This window comes from Papaver somniferum, chromosome 7, assembly GCF_003573695.1.
Source record: "Papaver somniferum cultivar HN1 chromosome 7, ASM357369v1, whole genome shotgun sequence".
In the NCBI taxonomy this organism is placed as follows: domain Eukaryota; kingdom Viridiplantae; phylum Streptophyta; class Magnoliopsida; order Ranunculales; family Papaveraceae; genus Papaver; species Papaver somniferum.
Genome location: NC_039364.1, coordinates 260,395,050 through 260,417,249, shown reverse-complemented (window position 1 = coordinate 260,417,249; position 22,200 = coordinate 260,395,050). Strand labels below are relative to the sequence as shown.

Here is a 22,200-nt window from a genome sequence, read left to right as displayed (position 1 = left end):
TCCAATACTATCATGTGTATGATACAACATTACCAAATCATTTTCAAGAACAGTGGTCACATAATCACATTCCCCTAATTATTCTAAAAATCTCTATGATGCATTTGCTGAACCCCTAATTCACTTTTCTCAAATCAAAAAAAAAAAAGGAAAATCATACAATAATCGATCTAAACTACTAAAAACCCTATATCCATCCAACATCTAAAATTCAAAAACCAAAAATTAGAAGAAAACTCACATCAAAAGATATTCATCAGTTTCCCTATTTCCATAAAACTTTCATAAACTTTCATAATCTCAGATTGTTAGGCCTCATATTCTTATTTAAGAATAAACCAATCTCAAATCTTTCTCTAATTTCATCATACCCTAAATTTTTTTGCAAGACAGAAACCACAAATCCCTAATTTCATGAAAATCGAACACAAAAATCGAATATGGAAATAGAAGTACCTGATTGAGCGGGTGAGTGATTGTCTGATTGATAAGCAAAGCAACTGAGTGAGTGATTGATCGGGAGAGACAGAGAGTGATCGATTGAGAACTGAGAAGAGAAGAGAAGGAAAAAAAGAAAACGAAAAAAATGACTCGGTTCTCGACTGAATCCACTCATTCCAGGCAGTGATAATCGATTAATAGATGAAATTACAATTATACCCCTAATTCTATCGGATATCGGATGTTAACCAAACGGATATAGCCTAATCCGATATAGATAGGTTAAGGAAGAAATATCCGATAATTTCTTTTATCCGATATCCGATATCCGATAAAACGGATAAAATCCTATAGGATCTCGAATAATCGGAAACGGATTCCGGATATCGGACATATATTGACAGGCCTACTTTTTAGAACATCTGTCTCCCTCCTTGCATCAACCTTCCGCCAAAATAACACTTTTACGAACGATATCTGCGAAGCTAATTAGCAGGTCACATGGAGCCTCATCAGATACTTGCCAATGAAAATTTCTCTTTATAGTTTCTCTATAACAAAATTTCCCATTTCTTCAAACCCTAAAATTGGGAATTTCAGCAATCTCCCAACAGACATTGTCCTAGACATCATCACTCGCTTACCAACGGAATCCATACTAGATTGCAAGTTGGTTTGCGAGCCCTGGAAATATCTAGTTTCTCAGCACCCATCGTTCTATCAAACGTATTTAACTCATCTTAATCACTCTACTGCTGATTCTGGTAAGCTGAACTTTCTTGTTTTTTCTATGCATACCTGTAAACTTTACCATTTTGATCTTGATGAGAAACATGATGATGAGGAGACACCTACACATAGAACTAGAAGGATCAATTTTACACTTCCATTTGTATGTCATATTTGTAGGATTATTGGTTCGATTAATGGCTTAGTCTGTCTTTATGGAGGCAATGATGAGACTGTTTGTGTTTGTAACCCTTTTACCAGAGAATATGTTATGCTTCCAAAAATTTATCGCAAAGATCACTATGTTTATTGGTCTTGCGGATTTGGTTACCTTCCTGCAACTAATGAGTATAAAGTTGTTGTATTGAATACGTTAATGGGTGGATTTGATTTTATGGAGGTTGTGGTATACACTCTTGGCAGTGGCAATGGGTGGAGAACTGTTGAGACGCTGGATATTCATTTGGCCAAGGTTTATATTGAATTCGAACGTGGTGTCTTTGTGAATGGAGCTGTGCATTGGAGGGATAGACTAGGAGGAAAGGTTTTGGCATTTGATTTGACCAAGGAGAAGTTTAGTGGACTTCTTTCACCACCTCCTTGTCCATCAATCTTACGGGAGCCTTCTGGTATTGGTATAGGGGTGTTTGGCGGGGTTTTATATTATGCTACCAGTCAACGCAGATGGTGTGACATATGGCTGCTGAAAAAGAAGACGGATATTGGTGATATGGAAGAGCAGGTGGAACACGAGCCATTGGATTGGAGTAAAGAGTTCAGTCTTCCATGTTCTCCAAGAATCGATGAGCCATTAGCCTTTACCAAGACTGGCAGTGTTTTATATTTCAGTCCTAGGTCTATCCGCATTTACGATGCTGTAGCTTCAACGCCGAAAACACTTGTGGATTTTACTCGTTTAAGTTTATTTAATCGAATATTCCCTCACAAAGTCACCTTATTATCGTTGAAAGAACTAGGAGAAGAAAATGTGCAAGTAATGCAGCCAGCTGCAATTGAGGAGGCAGGAACCCTTGATTTGGCGTCAAAGCACCTAGCAAGATGAGATCCCTGGATACACTTATTAATTGGTAATCTTCTTTGAGCTTCTGAAGTAATATGATAGATATTTATATGGGTTTCAACTTTATTTTGCAGTTAACATTTTGATATTATCTTCATGAGTCACATCTGAAGCTTACTGTCAGTCTATTGCTATATTTTTCCATAGTTCAGCTATATTGCTTTGTCGATGTCCAGTTTATTGCAATTCAATAATGTGATGCATGGTTTAATGCTTTCCCTCCCCTTATACATTGACGCTGAACAAGTTTGTGGTAGCAAAACAACGGAAAGTGATTATGAGGGAGTCTATTTTATACTTACTTCTTAGCATAATCGTTAGATTATTTGGGAGGTCTATTTTGTTCTTACTTCATCTATGAATAATGTGGGGACCCAAGTTTGGACCTCTGCGTGTTATGTTAAGGTACAATCATTTTCATAGACAGAATTGGAAGCTTGAATAGGAAAAGTTTGTCGTCGTTCATCAATGAATTCCGTTAGAAAAATAGAGTCGAGCAAGTAGAGTTCTGTGATAGCAATTATGATTTAAGTTTCAGCTCTGCCGTTAACTACAACCAAGATAATTGTTTGTCTTCAAATAATGCTAAGTTTTCTTTTAGTTCATTGTCTCTCATTCTGACCCTTGGCTTTCTGAATTACTGCATTACCAAAGATCCTAGCTACAATTACTACATTTTCTAGGTGCGGTACCTTTTCTATAATCTCTAAGCAGACACATATAACAGTAAAATGTGATATGAAATGCTGCCTCGCAATTGCTTTTGCTTCTTTTTTGCAATGTCTGTCAGTACTATCTTTTTTAAAGTGCTTTGGTACCCATTGGCTTCTAGTACGGAAGGAATAAGCATCTGAAGACTTCAGGTGTAAACTGGATACTCAGTGCAGTTTAGGAATAAGCATCTGGATAAGTGTTCCCATTTTAGATGATGAGGCGTACTGATTATTGATAAAATAATCTCTTTCTTCATGATCTAATACGAATTTCTTGCTCTATTTGTAATCACTGAGTTCCTTACTAACGAGGTAGGTTAAATTGTTTTCTACAGCATTTCTGGTCATACCGACTCATTCTGGAAAGAAGTAGATACAGGAGCTGTAGGTCAAGGATGCCAGGATTGCCGCTTTCTGGAATGTTTCTGCTGGTTGTGGTTGCAAGATGCCAGGAAGAGGATTTACTTGTACTGCTTACTGTGTCTGATAATCACACCTTACCACCGAGTACTTTAAAACAACTTGCCGATCTTCAATAGATTTTTACGTTGATGTATAAATTTTAATGTTCGTGGTTATCAGAACCTCATTATTTTCTGGATTTATCTCTTCATTCTCTCGTAGAGATCTTACCACATATAAGTGTTCACTGCGTGTATCTACTTCTTTCCAGTGGGGTCAACTGACCCCACTTGACCCCATTTACATCCGTCACTGGCGGAAAGAGGCGTTGGAAAGTAAAGAAAAATGGTAGGGGGCAACTCTGAATATTTTTGAGGAATATTCTTTATTTCTTGCGAACCAATCCTTTGTGCTAAAATAAAATTTCAGCACCAAGCCGTTGCGCTCCATAATTGGTTCACCATTATGTTTAAGCGAATTGGTTGGCACGAGGGGAAAATAATATTGCTGATAAGGGTACCAGTTTACTGAAAATAATATTACTAATAGGGGAAAATAATATCGCTAGTGGCAACTTTTTTTTTTTTTTTTTTGGAATGTTAAGAGCAAGTCTTATGGTGGAATCCTAGTTATTCCAAGTGTGGAAAAACCATGGAATGTCAAGTCTAGCGGCTTCCAAGTTGGGGTCTTCTACAAAAAATCCAAGCAGGGTTCCATGATTTCGTGGAACGGTCCGTGAAGTCCATGAAAACGCTAATAAGAATAGCGTAAAACGCTATTAAGAATAGCGCGCTAAAAGACGAAAAACGCTAATAAGAATAGCGTTGAGCTCTATTCTTAATAACACTGAGCGCTATTAAGAACATAACTTTTTTTTTATCCGTAGATTTAAGATGAGCTGTTGAAAATCTAACCGCTCAGAAAAAAGTTCTATTCTTAATAGCACAAGGTAGCGCTATTCTTAATAGCTCTACTTAGCGCTATTAAGAATAGCGTTTCTACTATTCCACCACTACACTTGCACTTCCATCTACAATTTCAAGTGCTGAGGTGGCGTGGAAGATGAAAGATGTATGGATTCCACCATAAAACTTGCTCTAATAGCAACCTTCAAAGATAGATACAAGCGGTGAAAGAATTTGTTCAAATTGCAGTCAATCTCTAGTAAAAAACAATAGCATCAAAAGTAAAATTAAATAAAATAATAATTCAAATACCATCTTACCCTTGTTGAAGTTGAGTCAGATCGAAAAAATAAAAATAAAAAAGCCTAGCCAGATCTAAATCATTTCTCAGCAGTACAACTAAAATTCCAGACAGTTGAAAAGAAAAAATACTACTAGTTCATCTCCAAAGGAAGGAATTAGTAATAATAATGGAGGAAAACCAGAGTCGAACCAATTATTCAGACAAGCCCCTTCGCTGCATCGTTAAATTGGGTGGTGCTGCAATTACTTGTAAAAATGAATTGGAGAAAATCAATGAAGAGAATCTTGGGATTGTCTCTGAACAGCTTAGACAAGCAATGATGAACGGGGGTTCTTCAACTTCTTCTACTTCTGCTTCTATTAAGGTTCTTGGGATGGATCGGAGCAAAAGACCTGGTGGAGGTGTTTCAAAAATTTCTATCAATCCAGATGAATTTGAAGATCAGTCCGGGTTAGACCTCAGTAAATTCATCATTGTTCATGGGGCAGGTATTTTGAAATTCTTATTCTCCTTTTAAGACTTCAATTTTGAGCTTTTATCAGTTTTGTGTGCTGAAATTCAAATTTATGAACAGGTAGACAACCCCTTTCAAGTGTTCCATCTGATTAGTACAGTTATTTGTATCTGTTTTCAATGTAGAATTATAGTCGAAGCTTCCTTCGACATTTTCTAGTCGTCGTAAACCATTCGCATTAGTCTGACATATATAGAGAGTACGTATGAAAATTCACATTTGAAGCCTGATTGTTCCAATGAGATATGGTTTGTTCAGTAATAGTACCATGAACTGTTGAGGGTTTCTTTCTTTAGGATTTAGAGTGCGACGCAGAGCAAAATAATCCATCCTATGTGCTCTTTCCGTCTTTGTTGTTGTTGTTGTTGTTGTTTTAAGTGTGCAATGCGGGGCAAAAAATTCCATACTCTTTATGAACAGGTAGACTGATTAGTATAGTCATTTGTGTTTCCATTGTAGAACCATAGTCACAGCTTCCTAGACATTTTTTAGTCGTCATAAATTATTCGCAATAGACTGGCATACACAGAGAGTACATATGAAAATTGACATTTGAATCCTGATTGTTCCAATGAAATATGGTGTAGTAAGTGTTTCTTTCTTTGGGATTTAGTGTGCGATGCAGAGGAAAAAACATCCATCCTACGTGCTCTTTCCATCTTTGTTGTTGTTGTTTTAAGTGTGCGACGGGGAGCAAAAAAAACCGTACTCTTTATGAACAGGTAGACATCCCCTTTTAAGTGTTCCATTCTTTCATCCGTCTGATCGGTATAGTTAATCATATCTGTCTCCAATATAGAATCATAGTCATAGCTTTTTTTGACATTTGAAGCCTGATTGTACCAATGAGATTTGGTTTCTTTAGTAATACCATCAAGTGTTGAGTGTTCCTCTTATAAGGATCTAGTGTGCGATGCGGAGCAAGAGACTGGCATCCATAGAGTATATTAATTGATATTTGAAGCCTGGTTGTTCCAATGAGATTTGATTTGTTCAGCAATACCATTAAGTGTTGGATGTTTCTTTCTTTAGGATTTAGTGTGCAATGCGAAGCAAAATAATCTATCCTACGTACTCCCTCTGTTTGTCTTGTTTAGGAGAAGCTTATTTAACACTGGCTGAGATGGTTTGGACATCTCCAACGGACCCCTCTGCAGGCGCCAGTGCATACTGATATGGTAAGCCGTATCGTAAACACAAAGAGAGGCAGAGGCCAACCAAAATTATCATGGGAGGTGGCAGTGAATAGAGACTTGAAGGGATGGAATGTGTCCAAAGAGCTGGCTTTAAACAAAAATGTGTGGAGTTGGCGATCCACATACCAGAACCATGATCTAGGGAGTTTGGTTAAGGTTTGTTTAGGATAGCATTTAGAGGCTAGGAACCTGTTTGGCAACCCGAGATCAAGGACCTAGAGCTTAGGACTTTGGCCCTTAGAATTTGTTAGCATATATAGTTAGTTTATGGATTTTTACTAGCATTTTTGGTTTTATTTAACTTTATTTAAAAAATAAAAATGTTTGGTGACTTTGACATGGGTTTCATTTCTAGCCTACCCCATCTTGTTTGGGACTAAAAGCTTGGTTGTTGCTTCTTTTTGTGCCTCCTTGCGGCAGTCTTGAGTAAGTTTTTAACAATTCATCAATAAAGTAATTAACATTTTTCACTTATGGTGTAGGATCTTTTGGTCACTTCCAGGCTAGTAGGTCTGGTGTTCATAAAGGAGGACTGCATCATCCCCTTGTCAAGGCTGGATTTGTTGCAACACGTATCTCTGTAAGAGTCGTTGATATAACCCTTCTTTTCTGGGTAACTGGAGTTTACTTCATTGATGGGCTTATTCTTAAAACCAACCATTATTAACAACCGGATGAGATAAATCACAAGGAAGTCTTACAGGGGTACACTTTTATTTCGTTATCGACCTCGGAAGATATTGACACTAATTGTGACTTTGCTGTTGTTTAACTGTTTCTATTGTTCCAGGTGACATCACTTAACCTTGAAATTGTAAGAGCTCTAGCCAGAGGTGGGGACTTTTTTCTTCTAGTCTTTATAATTTGAACTCTAGTAGACTAATTTAAGAGAAAAAGTTATTAGCAATGTGCCTCTACTTTGTTTCTGAATTTTAAGAGCATAGACATTATTAAGTGTTACGTTACCCTTGCTCCTGTCTTACAAGATCATTTTTTTTCCCTTGCATTCTTACAGAGGGGATCCCATCTGTTGGAATGTCTCCATTTGCTGCTGGATGGTCTACATGCCAAAGGAATGTAAGAAACTTCAAATAAAGTTATACTTTATCTGATGTCTCTGCCATCTCCTTCTGTTTTACAGGAACTTTTATTTCTGATCACAGATATCAGCTGCTGATACATCTCAGGTTGCCAAGTCAATAGACTCTGGTTTTGTCCCTGTAAGTTGAGCGTTGCCCTTTATGTTTTCCTTGCCATTCAGGGGTTTTCTGGCTTAACTGAGTGTTGGTAATCGTAACACAGACAGTTTCTTTCCTGTTCTAGGTTCTGCATGGAGATGCGGTGTATGACGACTTACAGGTTCTGTTTCTCTAAGTAAAGTTGTCATATGAGATTTTGAAATTCAATGTTTAGTTGTTTACTAACACTGCAATTACTTAAATCGGTCAGGACTGCACTATATTAAGTGGTGATGTCATTATACGCCATCTTGCTGAGGTGCTGAAGCCTGAATATGTTGTTTTCCTTGTATCCTTCTGATATTTGAGTTCTTTTTCCATGTCTTTTATCTCATACACATGCATTTACCTTTGATGACAAACTGTTGAGATGTTTGACTTTAGTGTTTCCACGGATTCCTATCTGTTGCCACATGTTCATAGAATATATTAAACTTCAAAACCAGTAGTTATCTATATTGTACCCAAATCTTCTACATGTTTTTCCTATTGGTAAATATAGACAGACGTGTTGGGAGTATATGACCGTCCACCTACAGACTCCAATGCTGTACTTCTCAGGGAGATAGGTGATATATCCATTTAGAATCCCTCTTCATCACTTGGTTGAACCTCTACTTTGTTTTTTCCTTTACAAGATTGTTAAGTTGATTCAGGAATTTGTGATTGGAATTTCATATTGAGTATTATACTTTGACATTTTCATCATTTTGAGCCTAATACTGATTTTGTTTAACCTCGTCAGCTGTTGATGAGGATGGGAACTGGTCCATTGTAGCTGTAGAAAACATGAATAAGCAAGGTTAGTGAGAAATGTGCGACTTTAATTCCGTTTTCTGTGGGATTATCATGATTTCACTTTCCAAAGCCAACATGAAAATATTAGTGTAAATATCATTCATAGAGTCCAAATTTTGATATGTTTCTTCTATTAATGAATAGTTGAAATTACCGTCGCTGCCCATGATACAACCGGAGGAATGGTAACCAAAATAACAGAAGCTGCACTGATAGCAAAACTTGGAATTGATGTTTATATTGTAAAGGTAATTATCTCACTTCCAACTTACAGTTTTTCTGAACAATAAGTTTGTGAGTGAGCTTTTTTTCCTTTTCCAGGCTGCTACAGACCATTCATTTCGAGCTCTAAATGGAGAGATTCAAGGTGATATTCCCGACGATTGGCTTGGAACCGTCATCAGATCTTCGAAACAGAAGCAGAAATCATCCTGACCTGCCCACCAAGGACAAAGCATTTCTCATAGTATTACTATTAACGACCACGAAGTTGGTGATTTATGATTCCTATTCCTCTGACCGTTAGTCTGGAGTCTATCTCAGAGAGCTGAAACTGTTTTCTCGTATCTCACCTCATAGTGGAACTTATCTTTTGCATGTGTTCCTTGCTTCGTCTTCAGAGAACCTGTATATTTTCTTGATTAATTTTTCTGAACCTGTATATGAATGATGGCAAGTGCGGCCGCGGCAAACTTTTTGTGGTACGAGGATTTTCCTATAGTGTACACTAGATAGATAGACAGTGATTGGAGAAAAAAAATTATAGTTTATGGTAGAAAAATGAGAAAAAAAAATGAAGAAAATTCCAAATTATAAACAAGACAAGATCATGGGCTAACAGTTACTTGGGCTAAGATTAGATACAAGTGGGCTCAAAACTAATTTCAACAAAATTTAAACCGTTTTTTGAGCAGCACCCTTTTTTGGTGGGACCATCATGTGATACACTTATAAGGGGGTGTCTTAAAGTGTGGAAATGACTAACCTATCTTTGACCTAATTAAAATTAAAACTAATCTAATAACTATATAATTTAAATTATTAACAAAATAAAATCAAAACCAAAATCAAAATTATAACAAAAATCCATTATTTTTGATTTTTCACAAATCCGTTGTAGTAAAGGGTTCATTTTCTTTTCTTCGTTCCGCTTCCTCGTCTCGACTCAAAGAAATTTCCACAAACTCATTACTTGTGATTCGTTTTTGGTTAAAAAAAAAGAGTAGTAATCATCAAAATAAGTCGAAAATGGAAGTTGCAGAGAGAAGTTCGGCTAGGAATTATGTGAAACAGTTTGTCGAACTAGCCGAACTCAGTTTTAATGGAGTTTTTTCTTTCAGAAAAAAGTTCGGTTACGTCGCAATTTTTTTTCTAGCCAAACTTGTTCGGTTACGTTGCAAAAAAATTTTCCTGACCGAAATTTTCTCTGAAACCTATATATTGAGTTTTGTTACCGTTGATGGTGGATTTTCGACAAAGGTTAAAATAGTAAAATCATGATACTGCATGTTTCTGACCCGGCTTCAGGAACGCATGTGGCGATTCATGTTTTACGATCCGTAAATTGTTTCACGATCTCTGACTGAGTGAGCGTTCCTCTCAGAGCCATGATGAACATGTTTCTCGAAAGGCCTCCCTGGCTAAGCGTTCGATGTTGCACATTTCATCATGACCTATATGTAGAATCAAATAATTGGGCGATTCTCTAGACATAATTGTTTGTTAGAGAGCTTAACGCCTTCAGAACGTTGACGTTGCACGTTGTTCCCTGACTACATAGAGAGACCCACCTCTACATAGAATAACGATTGGGCGGTTCTCTAGACATAATTGTTTGTTAGAGGGCTTAACGCCTTCAAGACGTCGACGCTGCAGGTTGATCCCTGACTCTGTAGAGAGACCGTGTATAGATTCAGGCGGCTCTCTAGACATCATTGTTTTTTAGAGGCCTTAACGCCTTCAGGACGTCGACGCTGCACGTTGTTTCCTGACTATGCACCATTCAGAACGAGTATGATGCTGCATATCGATTCTGCAAATAGATTAATTATATAGTGACAATCATCCACTGAATTCCTAGAAAATAATCTATTATATCTCATTACTCCGTTCCCTCAATTCCCCGGCTGGATTCATGGATTAGTAACAGATGCAGAATTCATAATTATTACTCCGTTTCATGAATCATTCTCCGCTGAATTTCATGAATTGGTAATAATTACTCAACAATCGGGTGTCTGAACTATCATCGAGTAAGCCCCAAGAAAATGGTGCAAGTGTACTCAACAATGATGCACGAACGAGTACCTAAATGCACGAATGAGCATTCAAAAATATGGACAAACGAGGAACCCCACACAAAATAGGAGAGAGAAAATAATAATAAAAAATAAAAGAGGCGCCTAGGGACCGGGCCCACCGGCCAGACGGTCATGCCGCCGTGGCCGGTCCCCCACGTCTCTTCCTTTTTTTTTTTTTTTTTTTTTTTTTCATGATCTCATGAAGACTCCTTCATTCGAGCAACTTTCCTTGTGTGAGCAAAACTCACGGTTTCTCCATATTTTCCTTAAACGATGAAAAATAATAAAAATAGGGGCAAGTGTCACGGGACCCGGCTACCTAGCCGGCCGGTCATGCCCTAGCCATGGACGGTCCCACACTTTGCAATCCCTTGTTTTCCCAATTATTATTTCCCTCATCTCATGAAACTCCTCCGTTTGAGCAAAAACCCTAGTTTTTCCATATTTGCTCAAATATTGCTCAAACCATGAAAAAGCCAAAAAGTCAAATGGTCACATCACCGACTAGGCTATTCACGAAAAATATTAAAATTTTATTATTTTAATATTCTCAAAATATTGATCAAACGAGCAAAGTTTTACTTGCTCATTCGAGCAAAATCAAGAATTTCAGTCAAAGATCAAACTCTTATGAAAATCCAAAATATTGCTCAAACACACACCAGAAAATACCAAAACTCTCAGGACTGAGACACGGACATTATGATGACATGGACATGCTTCCTTGACCCGCCAAGTCCGGACCTAAGGCTTGCAAGGAGCCGGTCCCACACATCTTTACAATTCTAATTTGCTCAATTGCTCATATTGGGTCCAAACTCTTTCCAACCAACTTGGAATTTGCTTAATTGACCGTCAGCTGGTCCCACACCACCAAGGGCCAGTTCTATGCTCCCTTGGACGGTCCCTCACTTCTCCATAATTAGGTTTTATCACCTAAAGCTCAGACGATCACTATTCTAATAAGTGATTAAACCAGCATTTAATCATCCTTTCACCAACCAGTCAACAATGGACTTTGGTGCACGCTCACTCGAGCACTTGGGTGCTACATGGTCGTCCATCATCCCATGTATCCGGTCACTTGTTCACTCAGTGGCCTATTTTCAATAAATCATCAATTGATGAACAATTGATTAAAATTAGGGTTTTCGAACAAATGCTCTGCAAATCATGATTTTGAGCAATTTCAAACACTAATAAATTTATGTTGACCCAGTAATCAACATCTGGATTACTTATATAATATTTGGTGGGCTACCGATATGTTAATTAATATTTTATTGAGTCACGTTACCAATAATTCATCGAATTGAGCAATACTTGCTCAGTTGCTCGAATATTGATCCAACTATCAATATTCAGTAATCTATCGAATTGAGCAATACTTGCTCAGTTGCTCGAATATTGATCCAACTATCAATATTCAGTAATTTATCGAATTGAGCAATACTTGCTCAGTTGCTCGAATATTGATCCAACTATCAATATTCAGTAATTTTTTGAATGAGCAATACTTGCTCAAATGCGTATTGATCCAACTATCAATATTCCGCCAATATTGATTCAATTCAATATTCAACAATTCATCGAATTTACAATATTTTCTCAGACGAGCAATATCAACATAAGAACTATACATCTGACATGAATCACTGGTCATTCGTCAATCATGCTCAATTCAACAAAACTTAGACTCATTGTATAATCAAGTCAACGACTGACTAATCAAATACACGTCTGCTTTGTAGACTCCACGTTCGTGAGACATCAATCACGTTACATGGGGGATATCAATTAGGGTTTTGGTCTGGAGGACTATAACATGTGTGTTCATCCACGATGAGAAATGTGAGTAAGTCGTGCTAGCGGTTGAGGGAGTTATCAAAGTAGTGGGTGGATGATCAACCAAGTCTCCGCACGACATGGACATGATTTTACCACGATCTCCCACTTTCCCACTCTTTCACTCAAGAAACTGTCACACTTACTGGGATCAATGTGTTCACTATTCTGACAATATATATAAGTCCAAAATCGATGACTGAAGGACAGAACAATTCTCGATTGAAACTTATTTCCAGAACTCAGCAGTTCATCAATTTGCAGAAACCCAGAAACATCCACAATCATTGATCATCATTGATCCCACACAATTCTCAGCTTCCCTTCTACAGATCAACCCATCTCCCTCTTCGTGACCGAATTGACTCTGGAATGACCATTGACTTGGTTTAGGCTGGAGTCCTATAGATTGATATCTCGAACTCAAAGCACTCCTGTGCAGTGCATCATCTGTTTGAGGTTAAGCAGTTTGCTCGGTTGAGGAGTCTCGTCCGCATGGCCGTCTCTTCACTTTCCTAAAAAACCAGCAAATCGTTTTTCCCCATCAACAGTTACGTCTCAATTTTTTTCCCAGCCAAACTTTTAGTTCAGTTAGGTCGCTATTTTTTCTCCTAACCAAACTTTTCTCTGAAAGAAAAAACTCCAATAAAGCTGAGTTCGGCTATCTGTGTTTTCAGAAACATTAGCCGAACTACACTTACAGATGAGTTCGGCTACCTGTTCCTCAGATGCCGTAGCCGAATTTTATTTCCATGTCAGTTTATAAAATTTTCAATTTTTCGAAATTTTTGGCCAATTCAAACAACATTAACCAAATTTGAAGTACATCTAAATATCCGAAACCCTCATTTCGAAATCGACCATCTTAAAAAAATAAATAAAAAAAATAAACCAAAACCCTCTTCTTCTTCTCTAGAATTATTCTTCTAAAAACACTCGACTAATTAATCTAACCTCACTAATCACTAATTAATTTAACTTAATTCTTTAACTAATCCTTACACTAACTAATCACTACTTTGACTAATTTAACTACGAAGAGTAAATTTGATATTAACATAAATACTTAGATAAGGATGACTTAAAATTACTTTTAATATCCACCCAAAAATTAAATCACGGTCCCCACCAAAATAGGATGGTGCCCAAAAAACCGTTCCAAATTTTCTTACACAAATCTTTTTATGGGTTAAAAATAGGGACGGGCTATACTCTATAGCCGGTCCTTGGTATCATCGCCAGAGTTAAAACATGAACCTTCTAAAAGAGTTCCCTAGATTGGCAACAATCGAGGAGATGAAAATTGGGATTTCAAATTCAAAGTATGGTAGACAACTGCCATCCCATCCAAAACGAAAGTCCGATGTAGAAAAAGAAATCAAGGCTGTCGAGGCGTTTGCAGTAGAATAAACGCTCGCAGTTTGTGATGTTTCGAATGAACTATTTATAGGAGTGATGCTACGTTGACCGCGGGTTCCATCACTAAACATCCCGCGTGAGAGAGCTTCTGGGACCCGCTGGAATTAGCAGGGGTGGACATATGAGTCCCACAGAAGAGATGTGAGGTGCGGGGTTTTTGGCGGTTTCCACCCGCGGTGGAATAAGCATTGTTGATTTTATAGCAGTAATCTCCCCCGAAAAATTAGTAGGGTCCTCAAATTTTTTTATATATTTTTTTATTTGTTTGTTTGAAGAAAGGAGCCTCACTATTATCTGTCCGTCGGTTTTATTTGCGTTTTTTACTCGGTCTTGTTATGTAGACACTCTGTCTATGATGGCCCACCATGAAGACTATCCACATTGTTCCAATACAAGGCCTAAAGATAAACATACTTTGGGATAAGTATGACTACTGATAAACATAACCCATGGCATTCGGTGTGCTGCCATATGGGCTTACATGTGGAACTTTATGATTCATTTTAGTGCACACCGTACAGGCTATAAATAGCCCATCAGTCCTATGTAACGAGAGAATAAGAAGAGAAATAAAATTCTCATTTTTCTCCCACGTCCTTTATCTAGTACTAGTTTTAGTGCATACGTATAATAATATATGTCCTGGATAAGAAGTTAATTCTTGTTCTCTAATTTTCAGATACTAAATGAACAATATTCTGTTTACCAACAATGTTTGGTTATTAGTTGCTTAATATTCATTATGGGATAAAGAAATCACAACACGTTATCAGCACGAATAGCTCGATGCCGCCAATTGATAAACCAGTGTTCGACGATGTTTATGCCGAGCTGCCGGGGATGATATCCACAAACCATATAATCAACCTCACAATTTATATTTGTGTTTTGAGTTGAATTTGTGTTTTTGATTATATATGTGAATAGTAGTACTGTTGCTTCTATTGATCAGGGTAGTAACACTATTAATGGCGGCAAGTTGTTCTACAAGTATTGAAAACTTATACAGATGTTTTTGGGTAAATGCGGGAAGGTGAGAACCGCGACTCCGTAAACTTTAATAATTTTCTACTATATTATTTTTGTTATGGTACTTGCGGTTTTAATACCGGCGAAGCGAGAAATTGTTGTATCCCTAGAGGATAACATAAATTTAATTTCTCTTGCTCTAAATAATCTCCAGAGATTTTGAAATAATTCCACCAGAAGCTGGAATTTCGTCTAGCATAGTATGGATGCAAAAGGCACGGTCCCCTAGACGTTCGGTCCCAGAAGTGACCCGTTATAAAAGTGCTAGTCGTTCCTATTTGCGGTCCCTGAAGTGACCGAGTAGGAAAATTTTCCATAAAAGAGTGTATCCATTTGTACACTTGTAAATTAATATTTCGTTGACTCTGAAGGTGACGAAGTTGGAGATTTATTGTTATTGTATTAGTACCATATGTGTTTTGATGTTTATCCTTTGTTTTAAGTTTTGTTTGTTTTCTTTGCTTATTTTTTGTAAGTAATGGATTCCAGAAGCAATCCATGAGATGTTGCCGACTCCAGAAGCAGTCCAACATGTAATTTGTGGTTTTCCTGTAAAAATCATATTAGACTCCAGAAGTGGTCTTTGGGTTCCCGAAGTAGCCCATGGTTACGTAATGATATTGTTAATGACCTATTAATGTATGTCTCTCGTCCAAATGTGACATCGGATATGGATTCCTGAAGTAATCTATTCATTTTAAATAGACGATAGAGATATTTGTCTCTAAACAAGGGAACAACAAACACAAATTTTTTCGAACCATTTCTGTAACCTTGTAGAGGTTTGGGAAATGTGAAATGCCATTTCGGTTCGAATAATATGATAGACGACTCCGGAAGAGCGTGTATCATATTGGAGGTATAACAGTCATCTTTATTAACGCCTTACAATATTCCGGATTCTGAAGAATCTGTTGAGTTTTTGAATATTTGGCGTTACCACCTTGAAATGACAAACGAGCATTTTTATGGAGTATTTTGTTACTTCATTTGTTTTTGTGCCAGAAGCACATCGTAAAGAAACGTAAGACTTTTTTTATGGGGTGTACCATAGGAGAATTCGAACAGTCGAATTCCACATTGTCATTAGCCAGAAGTTTAATGACCCTTGAATTATTCATGCTCAGGCATGATCAGTATGGACACCAAAGTTCTACCAAGATGAGTAGACGATTAAAAATGCTCATGTACATCCTTTACAGAACCTGAAGCTTCTATTACAGAGGATGTAAATTGTGTTTGGTCCCAGAGACAATTATTATTAAATTCCATTAACATTAACATTATGGTAACCCGTTGCTGAAACACCAACTTTAATCCCTAGAAAGGATTCAAGGTGTCATATGCAGGACTTATTCACCCTGCATATGGAAATTACTCAATACTTTATGTATTGATAGACACGTCTACTAGATGGTCTCTTGTTATATTAACACGTGATGTTAGATTTTGCCAAACTGTTTGTGAAAATCTTGTGGTTGCGTATCCATTTTTGGACTTTCCACTTAAGTCCATTTATCTTGGTGGTAAATTGATAGGCTTTGATGCTTTGCCTTCAGTTGGTGTTGTATCGAGCATATATTAGCACATGTGCGCACTCGACATGTCTAGTTGAGTTCTTTGCTTAAGCATCTTTAGTTTATTGCTCGACCAACTATTTACCATCAATTATGTCTTGGGAAGCAACCTTACAATTTACGTGTTTGGTCCATACGTACCCAGCTATATATATTGGTTTCGATTCATAAGACATTTAAAATGTGTTGGTAATGTCTTATTGAAGATGAGACTGTATTCCCACCGTTAGGGGGAGGAAGTAAGCCGCCAAAAGGAACGTGATGAAATGTCTCATCTTTTGTCGAGCTCGCAGTTGTTTTTGGGATACCATTGTGTAGTTAAATTAAAACCCAAAACTATCATGAGCAGAATTGCCTTTGAAATAGGCAATTATGGAACCAGAAGTTTCCAGAAATGAGATAGTAATGTTCCGCCATGATCAGGAAAACTAAAATGCCACCAGAAGTTGGCATGACAACCCGCCACCAGAAGTTTGGCAAGATTAGGGTTGATAACCTTTAAGGTTCTCCCACTTTAGTCAGGGGGAAACGTCACCATAAAAGGATGGTGCAAATTATGATAACCTAAAAGGTTTTTCCCGCCTAAACCAGGGGAGAAAGACTGCCACCTGAAGATGGCACGAATTATGTCGACAAATTTAAGGAATTTTCCCTTGAAGTCATAAAGATGACAGACACCACCTAAAGGTTGTAGTAAGCAATGTCGACAATTCAACAGGTTATCTGATTAAGTTTATCCTGATCAAACAAAGTTTGGCTGCCGCTAATATTGGCGTGAAACTATCTCAGTTTGTTTTCTCACACCAAGATATTGGATGTAATTGAGGTGTTGGACATTACTCATGATTAAAACAAATAACTGCAGTAGCTCTTGGAAACTTTTGTTTGTCACTTGCTTGAGGATGCAGACAAGAAGTTGTCACAGCAGGTTAAATCATGCATCTCGCAATGACCAAGTCGTGTATTCAAACACGCTTGAGGCCTGAATAACTGCCTCATATATATGCCTCTCAAAAGAGAGTCCAATCACTTTTTCTAATATGTAGTATTCTTGAAGAGAGACTACAGACAGTGCTCGTGGAGACTATCAAAATATGATTCGCATTCTCTAAGTTTGAAACCCCTCATTGAAAATGAGGAGATGATAATGCCCCTGAAGTGGCGTTGGTACCAGTCTGTGAAACTTTTATTAAGTGTGCATGCACTAGAGAATGTGTTAGATTGTATATGATTGTCGATTATCTATTTACAATGGTGGTTATGTACCCCTCTGCAGAGGAACATCGACATTGTGATTGGTAGGCATATAGTCTATTCCCCTCAAAATAAGGTAGAGGATGGAATCTCTCGAAAAAGCGCAAAAGTTCGGATCCGACTCACACCGTAAAATTGTAAGGCCTGAAAATTACAGGTTGGTGTTTGAAATGAAGCGCAGAGAGAATAAAATAATCGCGTAAAATGCGATTTGAGGGTTTTTCCTGCTGAACCCCCAGGATTGGTTCTGTAAAACAAAAAAATATTCTCCTAATATAGATGCACTTTAGCGTGGTAGTCACTGAAGGACTCATATTGCATCTTGTTATGACTAGTAATTGTAATGAAACCCTGAAGTATTCGAGGTTCTCTGACTCAGGCAGCCAGCCACCCGACGTTGTGAATTATGTCAGGCTTGAAATTTAGTCATAATCACCATTTTGAATAGGAGAATCTTATGAACAATACTTTGTGTATTTTATGTTCTTGGTATAAGGTTAAAATCCGGATGAAATGATGATATCATTTTTGGCTTCTAGTAGCACTAAAATCCACGCTTGAACTAGATTTTTGAGATCTCGCTGAAATCGAAAGATTTGATCGACCTGAAGTTCGAGCTCATGCTAGCATAATAAAACTTTCCTGTATATACCAGAGTATCTAGTTTTGATACTCGTAATACTTATCGTGCTTCTAAATTAGCAACATTACTGGGAAATGATCGATCCATCTGATACGTACGTTAATTTTATGGTCCAGAAGTACCATACATGGATATAATGCATGCATTATCTTGTGTTTTCTTACTTTTATTTTGCAGGTTATACTTTTAGATGCTGAAATTGATTCTACAATATTTATGAGTTTACAAAAGACCTTTCATTGTTATGCCTGAAGTTAAAGCGGGAAATTGGTACGCAATGGACTGAGGATTTAAATGCAAGGTGAACAATGGCGATTGTGCAACCGACACAAGACCCGCAGTCAGTCCTCCACAAACTGCAAATGGTAAAGCGGTTTTCCGAAGACTATATAATGTTTGCACCACCAGCCGCTTTAAGAAGTCATGCTTCAGGGGGAGTAAACTCGTAGAATCTTTGGCTGAGCTTAAACGCGTTGTACTCTTTTTCCTTCATCAAGGTTTTGTCCCGAGGGGTTTTTCTTGTCAAGGTTTTAACGAGGCAGCATATGCGTATCCAACACTGTCATTGGGCGACGTCCGTTGTACTCTTTCCTTTGGTCTGGTTTTGTCCCACGTGGTTTTCCAGACGAGGTTTTTAACGAGGCAACATGCTCTTCGACGTCGGCATTATTCTGAACTTTGGTGGTCAGGTTTTGTCCCAAGCGGTTTTCCTGGCACAAGCGTTCAGGTTTTTCCCCAAATGTTTTTCCTAACGCAATTTTTTTATGGTGGAAGTATTTCTCGGCGCTAAGGTTTTATCCCAAGTGGTTTTCCTGGCGTAAATCTTGTCAAAGAAAATATTTTGTGGCGGCGACCACCCTCATTCTAAGCTCAGGTTTTGTCCTAAATGGTTTTCCTGGCGCAACTTTGACAGAGGAAGCATTTCATGACAGTGACCAATCTCACTCCAAGTTCAGGTTTTTCCTAAATGGTTTTCCTGACACGATTTCGGCAACGGGAGAAAATGTGTGACTACCGTCATCACTTTGAAGCTAGCGATGTTGTACTCTTTTTCCTTCGACTGGATTTTGTCCCACTGAGTTTTACCGACAAGATTTAATGAGGCAACATTCTTAGAAATGGTGGTCCAAGGGGGAGTGTTATGTAGACACTCTGTCTATGATGGCCCACCATGAAGACTATCCGCATTGTTCCTATACAAGGCCTAAAGATAAACATACTTTGGGATAAGTATGACTACTGATAAACATAACCCATGGCATTCGGTGTGCTGCCATATGGGCTTACACGTGGAACTTTATGATTCATTTTAGTGCACACCGTACAGGCTATAAATAGCCCATCAGTCCTATGTAACGAGAGAATAAGAAGAGAAATAAAATTCTCATTTTTCTCCCACGTCCTTTATCTAGTACTAGTTTTAGTGCATACGTATAATAATATATGTCCTGGATAAGAAGTTAATTCTTGTTCTCTAATTTTCGGATACTAAATGAACAATATCCTGTTTACCAACAATGTTTGGTTATTAGTTGCTTAATATTCATTATGGGATAAAGAAATCACAACAAAGAAATCACAACAGGTCTTAATTTTTAGAATTTCTGAACTTTATAGATGAGTGTATTCTATATTTCTATATTAGAAAGCAGACTATATATCTAATATCTAATATCTATTTCTTTTTATTACAAATACTCATCATAATAAATTCAACTTAAGTTGTCATGGATTTCTTCATCTTCTTCCTCTCCTCCATCTTAATTATTCTTCTACTACCCATCCTCTCCTTCAAGTTTCTCATCACATCTAAAACCACCAATACTCGTAATGCCTCAGATGGTAAGATTCCACTGGGAAGCACGGGTTGGCCGATCATCGGCGAAGGTCTTGCGCTTCTTAAATGCAGTCAAATTGGTATCCCAGAGAAATTCTTCTTTGATAGGATTATCAAGTATTCATCCCAAATCTTCACTACTTCATTTCTGGGTGAAAAATTTGTTTGTTTTTGTGGTGCTACTAGTAACAAATTTTTGTTTTCAAATCATTCCAAATACGTAGAGTTTTCGATGCCATCAACCATGGGGATGATCTTTCCTTTTACTGATCTAGAAAAAAGTGAACAAGTTAGGAAAATGATTTTATCACTGGAGTTGAAGAAACTCGTAGGTATCATAGATTCAATCACAAGGAAACATTTTGAGGTGAGTTGGGATAGCAAGAAAGACAACGAGGTGATCACCGTCTACCCTTTAGCGAAGAAACACAGCTTCACCATAGCATGTAAAGTGTTTTTAAGTATAGATGATCCAGCTAAAATCAACGAGTTGCTGAAAAAATTCATTCCTATTGTTAATGGGTTTTTCTCTCTACAAATAAATTTTCCTGGAACAGGACTCAACCGTGCAATTAAAGCTTCACGGGTCATACGAAAGGAAATCATGTCAATTGTCCATAAACGGAAAAACAATAATTTGCAGCAGCCTGCTAACAATATTCATGAGCAAGATGTATTATCACATATGATCCGTGACAATGATAATGACAACGCCGATGCCAAGAATGATGATGTAGAGACAATGGCTGATAAAATGGTTGCCATGCTAACAGCTGCCTATGACACAAACAGTGTCGTTATAACAAATATTACCAAGTATCTTGCGGAGCTTCCGGAAATCTATGATGCAGTCAGAATCGGTAAGTAAGGTCAACTGCTAAAGCAGCAGCTTGCTCTGATGAGTAGTTAGCCTAAGAGTATTATTATTATTATTTTGCAGCATGCTTGAGTTCTATATTAATCTTTCTTGGATTTTCAGAGCAAATCAATATCGCCAAGGCGAAAGGTCCAGGAGAGTTACTGAACTTGGCTGATATTCAAAACATGAAGTACTCGTGGGAACGTGGCTTGTGAAGTATTAAGACTCGCACCGCCAGCTACAGTTTCCATCAGGAAAGCCATTACTGACTTTACATACGCAGGATATTTCATTCCAAAGGGAAGAAAGGTACGTATGATGTATATATACAAATATTGGAGGGGACGTTGCTGCTTTTGTATTTGATCAGATGATCACTGTTAAACCTTTTGTAAATTGACAGATATGTTGGAGTGTAGTGTCGACACACAAGATCCTGAGTATTTCACAAATCCAGAAAAGTTTGATCCGTCAAGGTTCAAAGGCTCTGGACCGGCTCCGTATACATTTGTGCCTTTTGGAGGAGGACCTCATACCTGTCCTGGAAAAGAATATGCTAAATTGACAATACTAGTTTTCATGCACCATCTGGTGACAAGATATAAATGGAGGAACTTGTTTTCTAGTCCTGATGATGTTGGAAAGCTTATTTTCAACCTATATCCGTTGCCGAGGAATGGACTTCCTATTCTTCTTCAACCACATGCTGACGACATAAAATCCTAAATTGTTTAATTTTACTTCTAATGTGATCGCAGCTACGGACGTTGATCAGGCAGAAGCTTTACCTCTTTATTATGGTTTGGTTTGTATTCAGATTTTTTTTTTCTTTCGGTTTTGTATTCAGATTTGTAGTAATGGTGTGATTGATGCTGTCTGTTTACGTTTAAACTGCGGTAGCAGAGATGACTCGATTCACTGTAATCTTATTTACTATATCTGTTACTAGGGGCTGTAATCATCCGGCAGATAATCTAGCAAAGTTTCTATAATAGCGATTATGGAAAGAGTAAAATTTGAAATTTCGTAGAAAATCTAATATTTAGGAATACTATCACGATCGGTAGATAATCAATTTGGGGAAAAAAACAATTTATTTGTAGATAACATACCGGT

The 22,200-nt window shown here is 37.6% G+C and overlaps 2 protein-coding genes across 3 annotated transcripts; both read left to right on the top strand.

Moving 5' to 3' along the window:
* Positions 1–887: 887 nt before the first annotated feature.
* Positions 888–3,518, top strand: LOC113293707 (putative F-box protein At1g32420). 2 transcript variants are annotated; one of them, XM_026542260.1, is made up of 3 exons: positions 888–1,205; positions 1,432–2,258; positions 3,300–3,518. In XM_026542260.1, exon 2 carries the CDS (start codon positions 1,442–1,444, stop codon positions 2,231–2,233), a length of 792 nt encoding a protein of 263 aa, XP_026398045.1. In that variant the 5' UTR covers positions 888–1,205; positions 1,432–1,441; the 3' UTR covers positions 2,234–2,258; positions 3,300–3,518. The 2 variants fall into 2 exon arrangements, with proteins under 2 accessions (XP_026398045.1, XP_026398044.1); XM_026542259.1 differs by having other exon boundaries at positions 888–2,258.
* A 1,123-nt stretch (positions 3,519–4,641) lies between these two features.
* On the top strand, positions 4,642–9,081 carry LOC113300252 (isopentenyl phosphate kinase-like). The gene is made up of 11 exons (XM_026549463.1): positions 4,642–5,063; positions 6,768–6,865; positions 7,076–7,118; positions 7,301–7,362; positions 7,449–7,505; positions 7,609–7,644; positions 7,735–7,812; positions 8,026–8,092; positions 8,269–8,325; positions 8,466–8,569; positions 8,643–9,081. The coding sequence occupies exons 1-11, from the start codon at positions 4,742–4,744 to the stop codon at positions 8,754–8,756; spliced, it is 1,038 nt and encodes a 345-aa protein (XP_026405248.1). The 5' UTR covers positions 4,642–4,741; the 3' UTR covers positions 8,757–9,081.
* Positions 9,082–22,200: the final 13,119 nt, after the last annotated feature.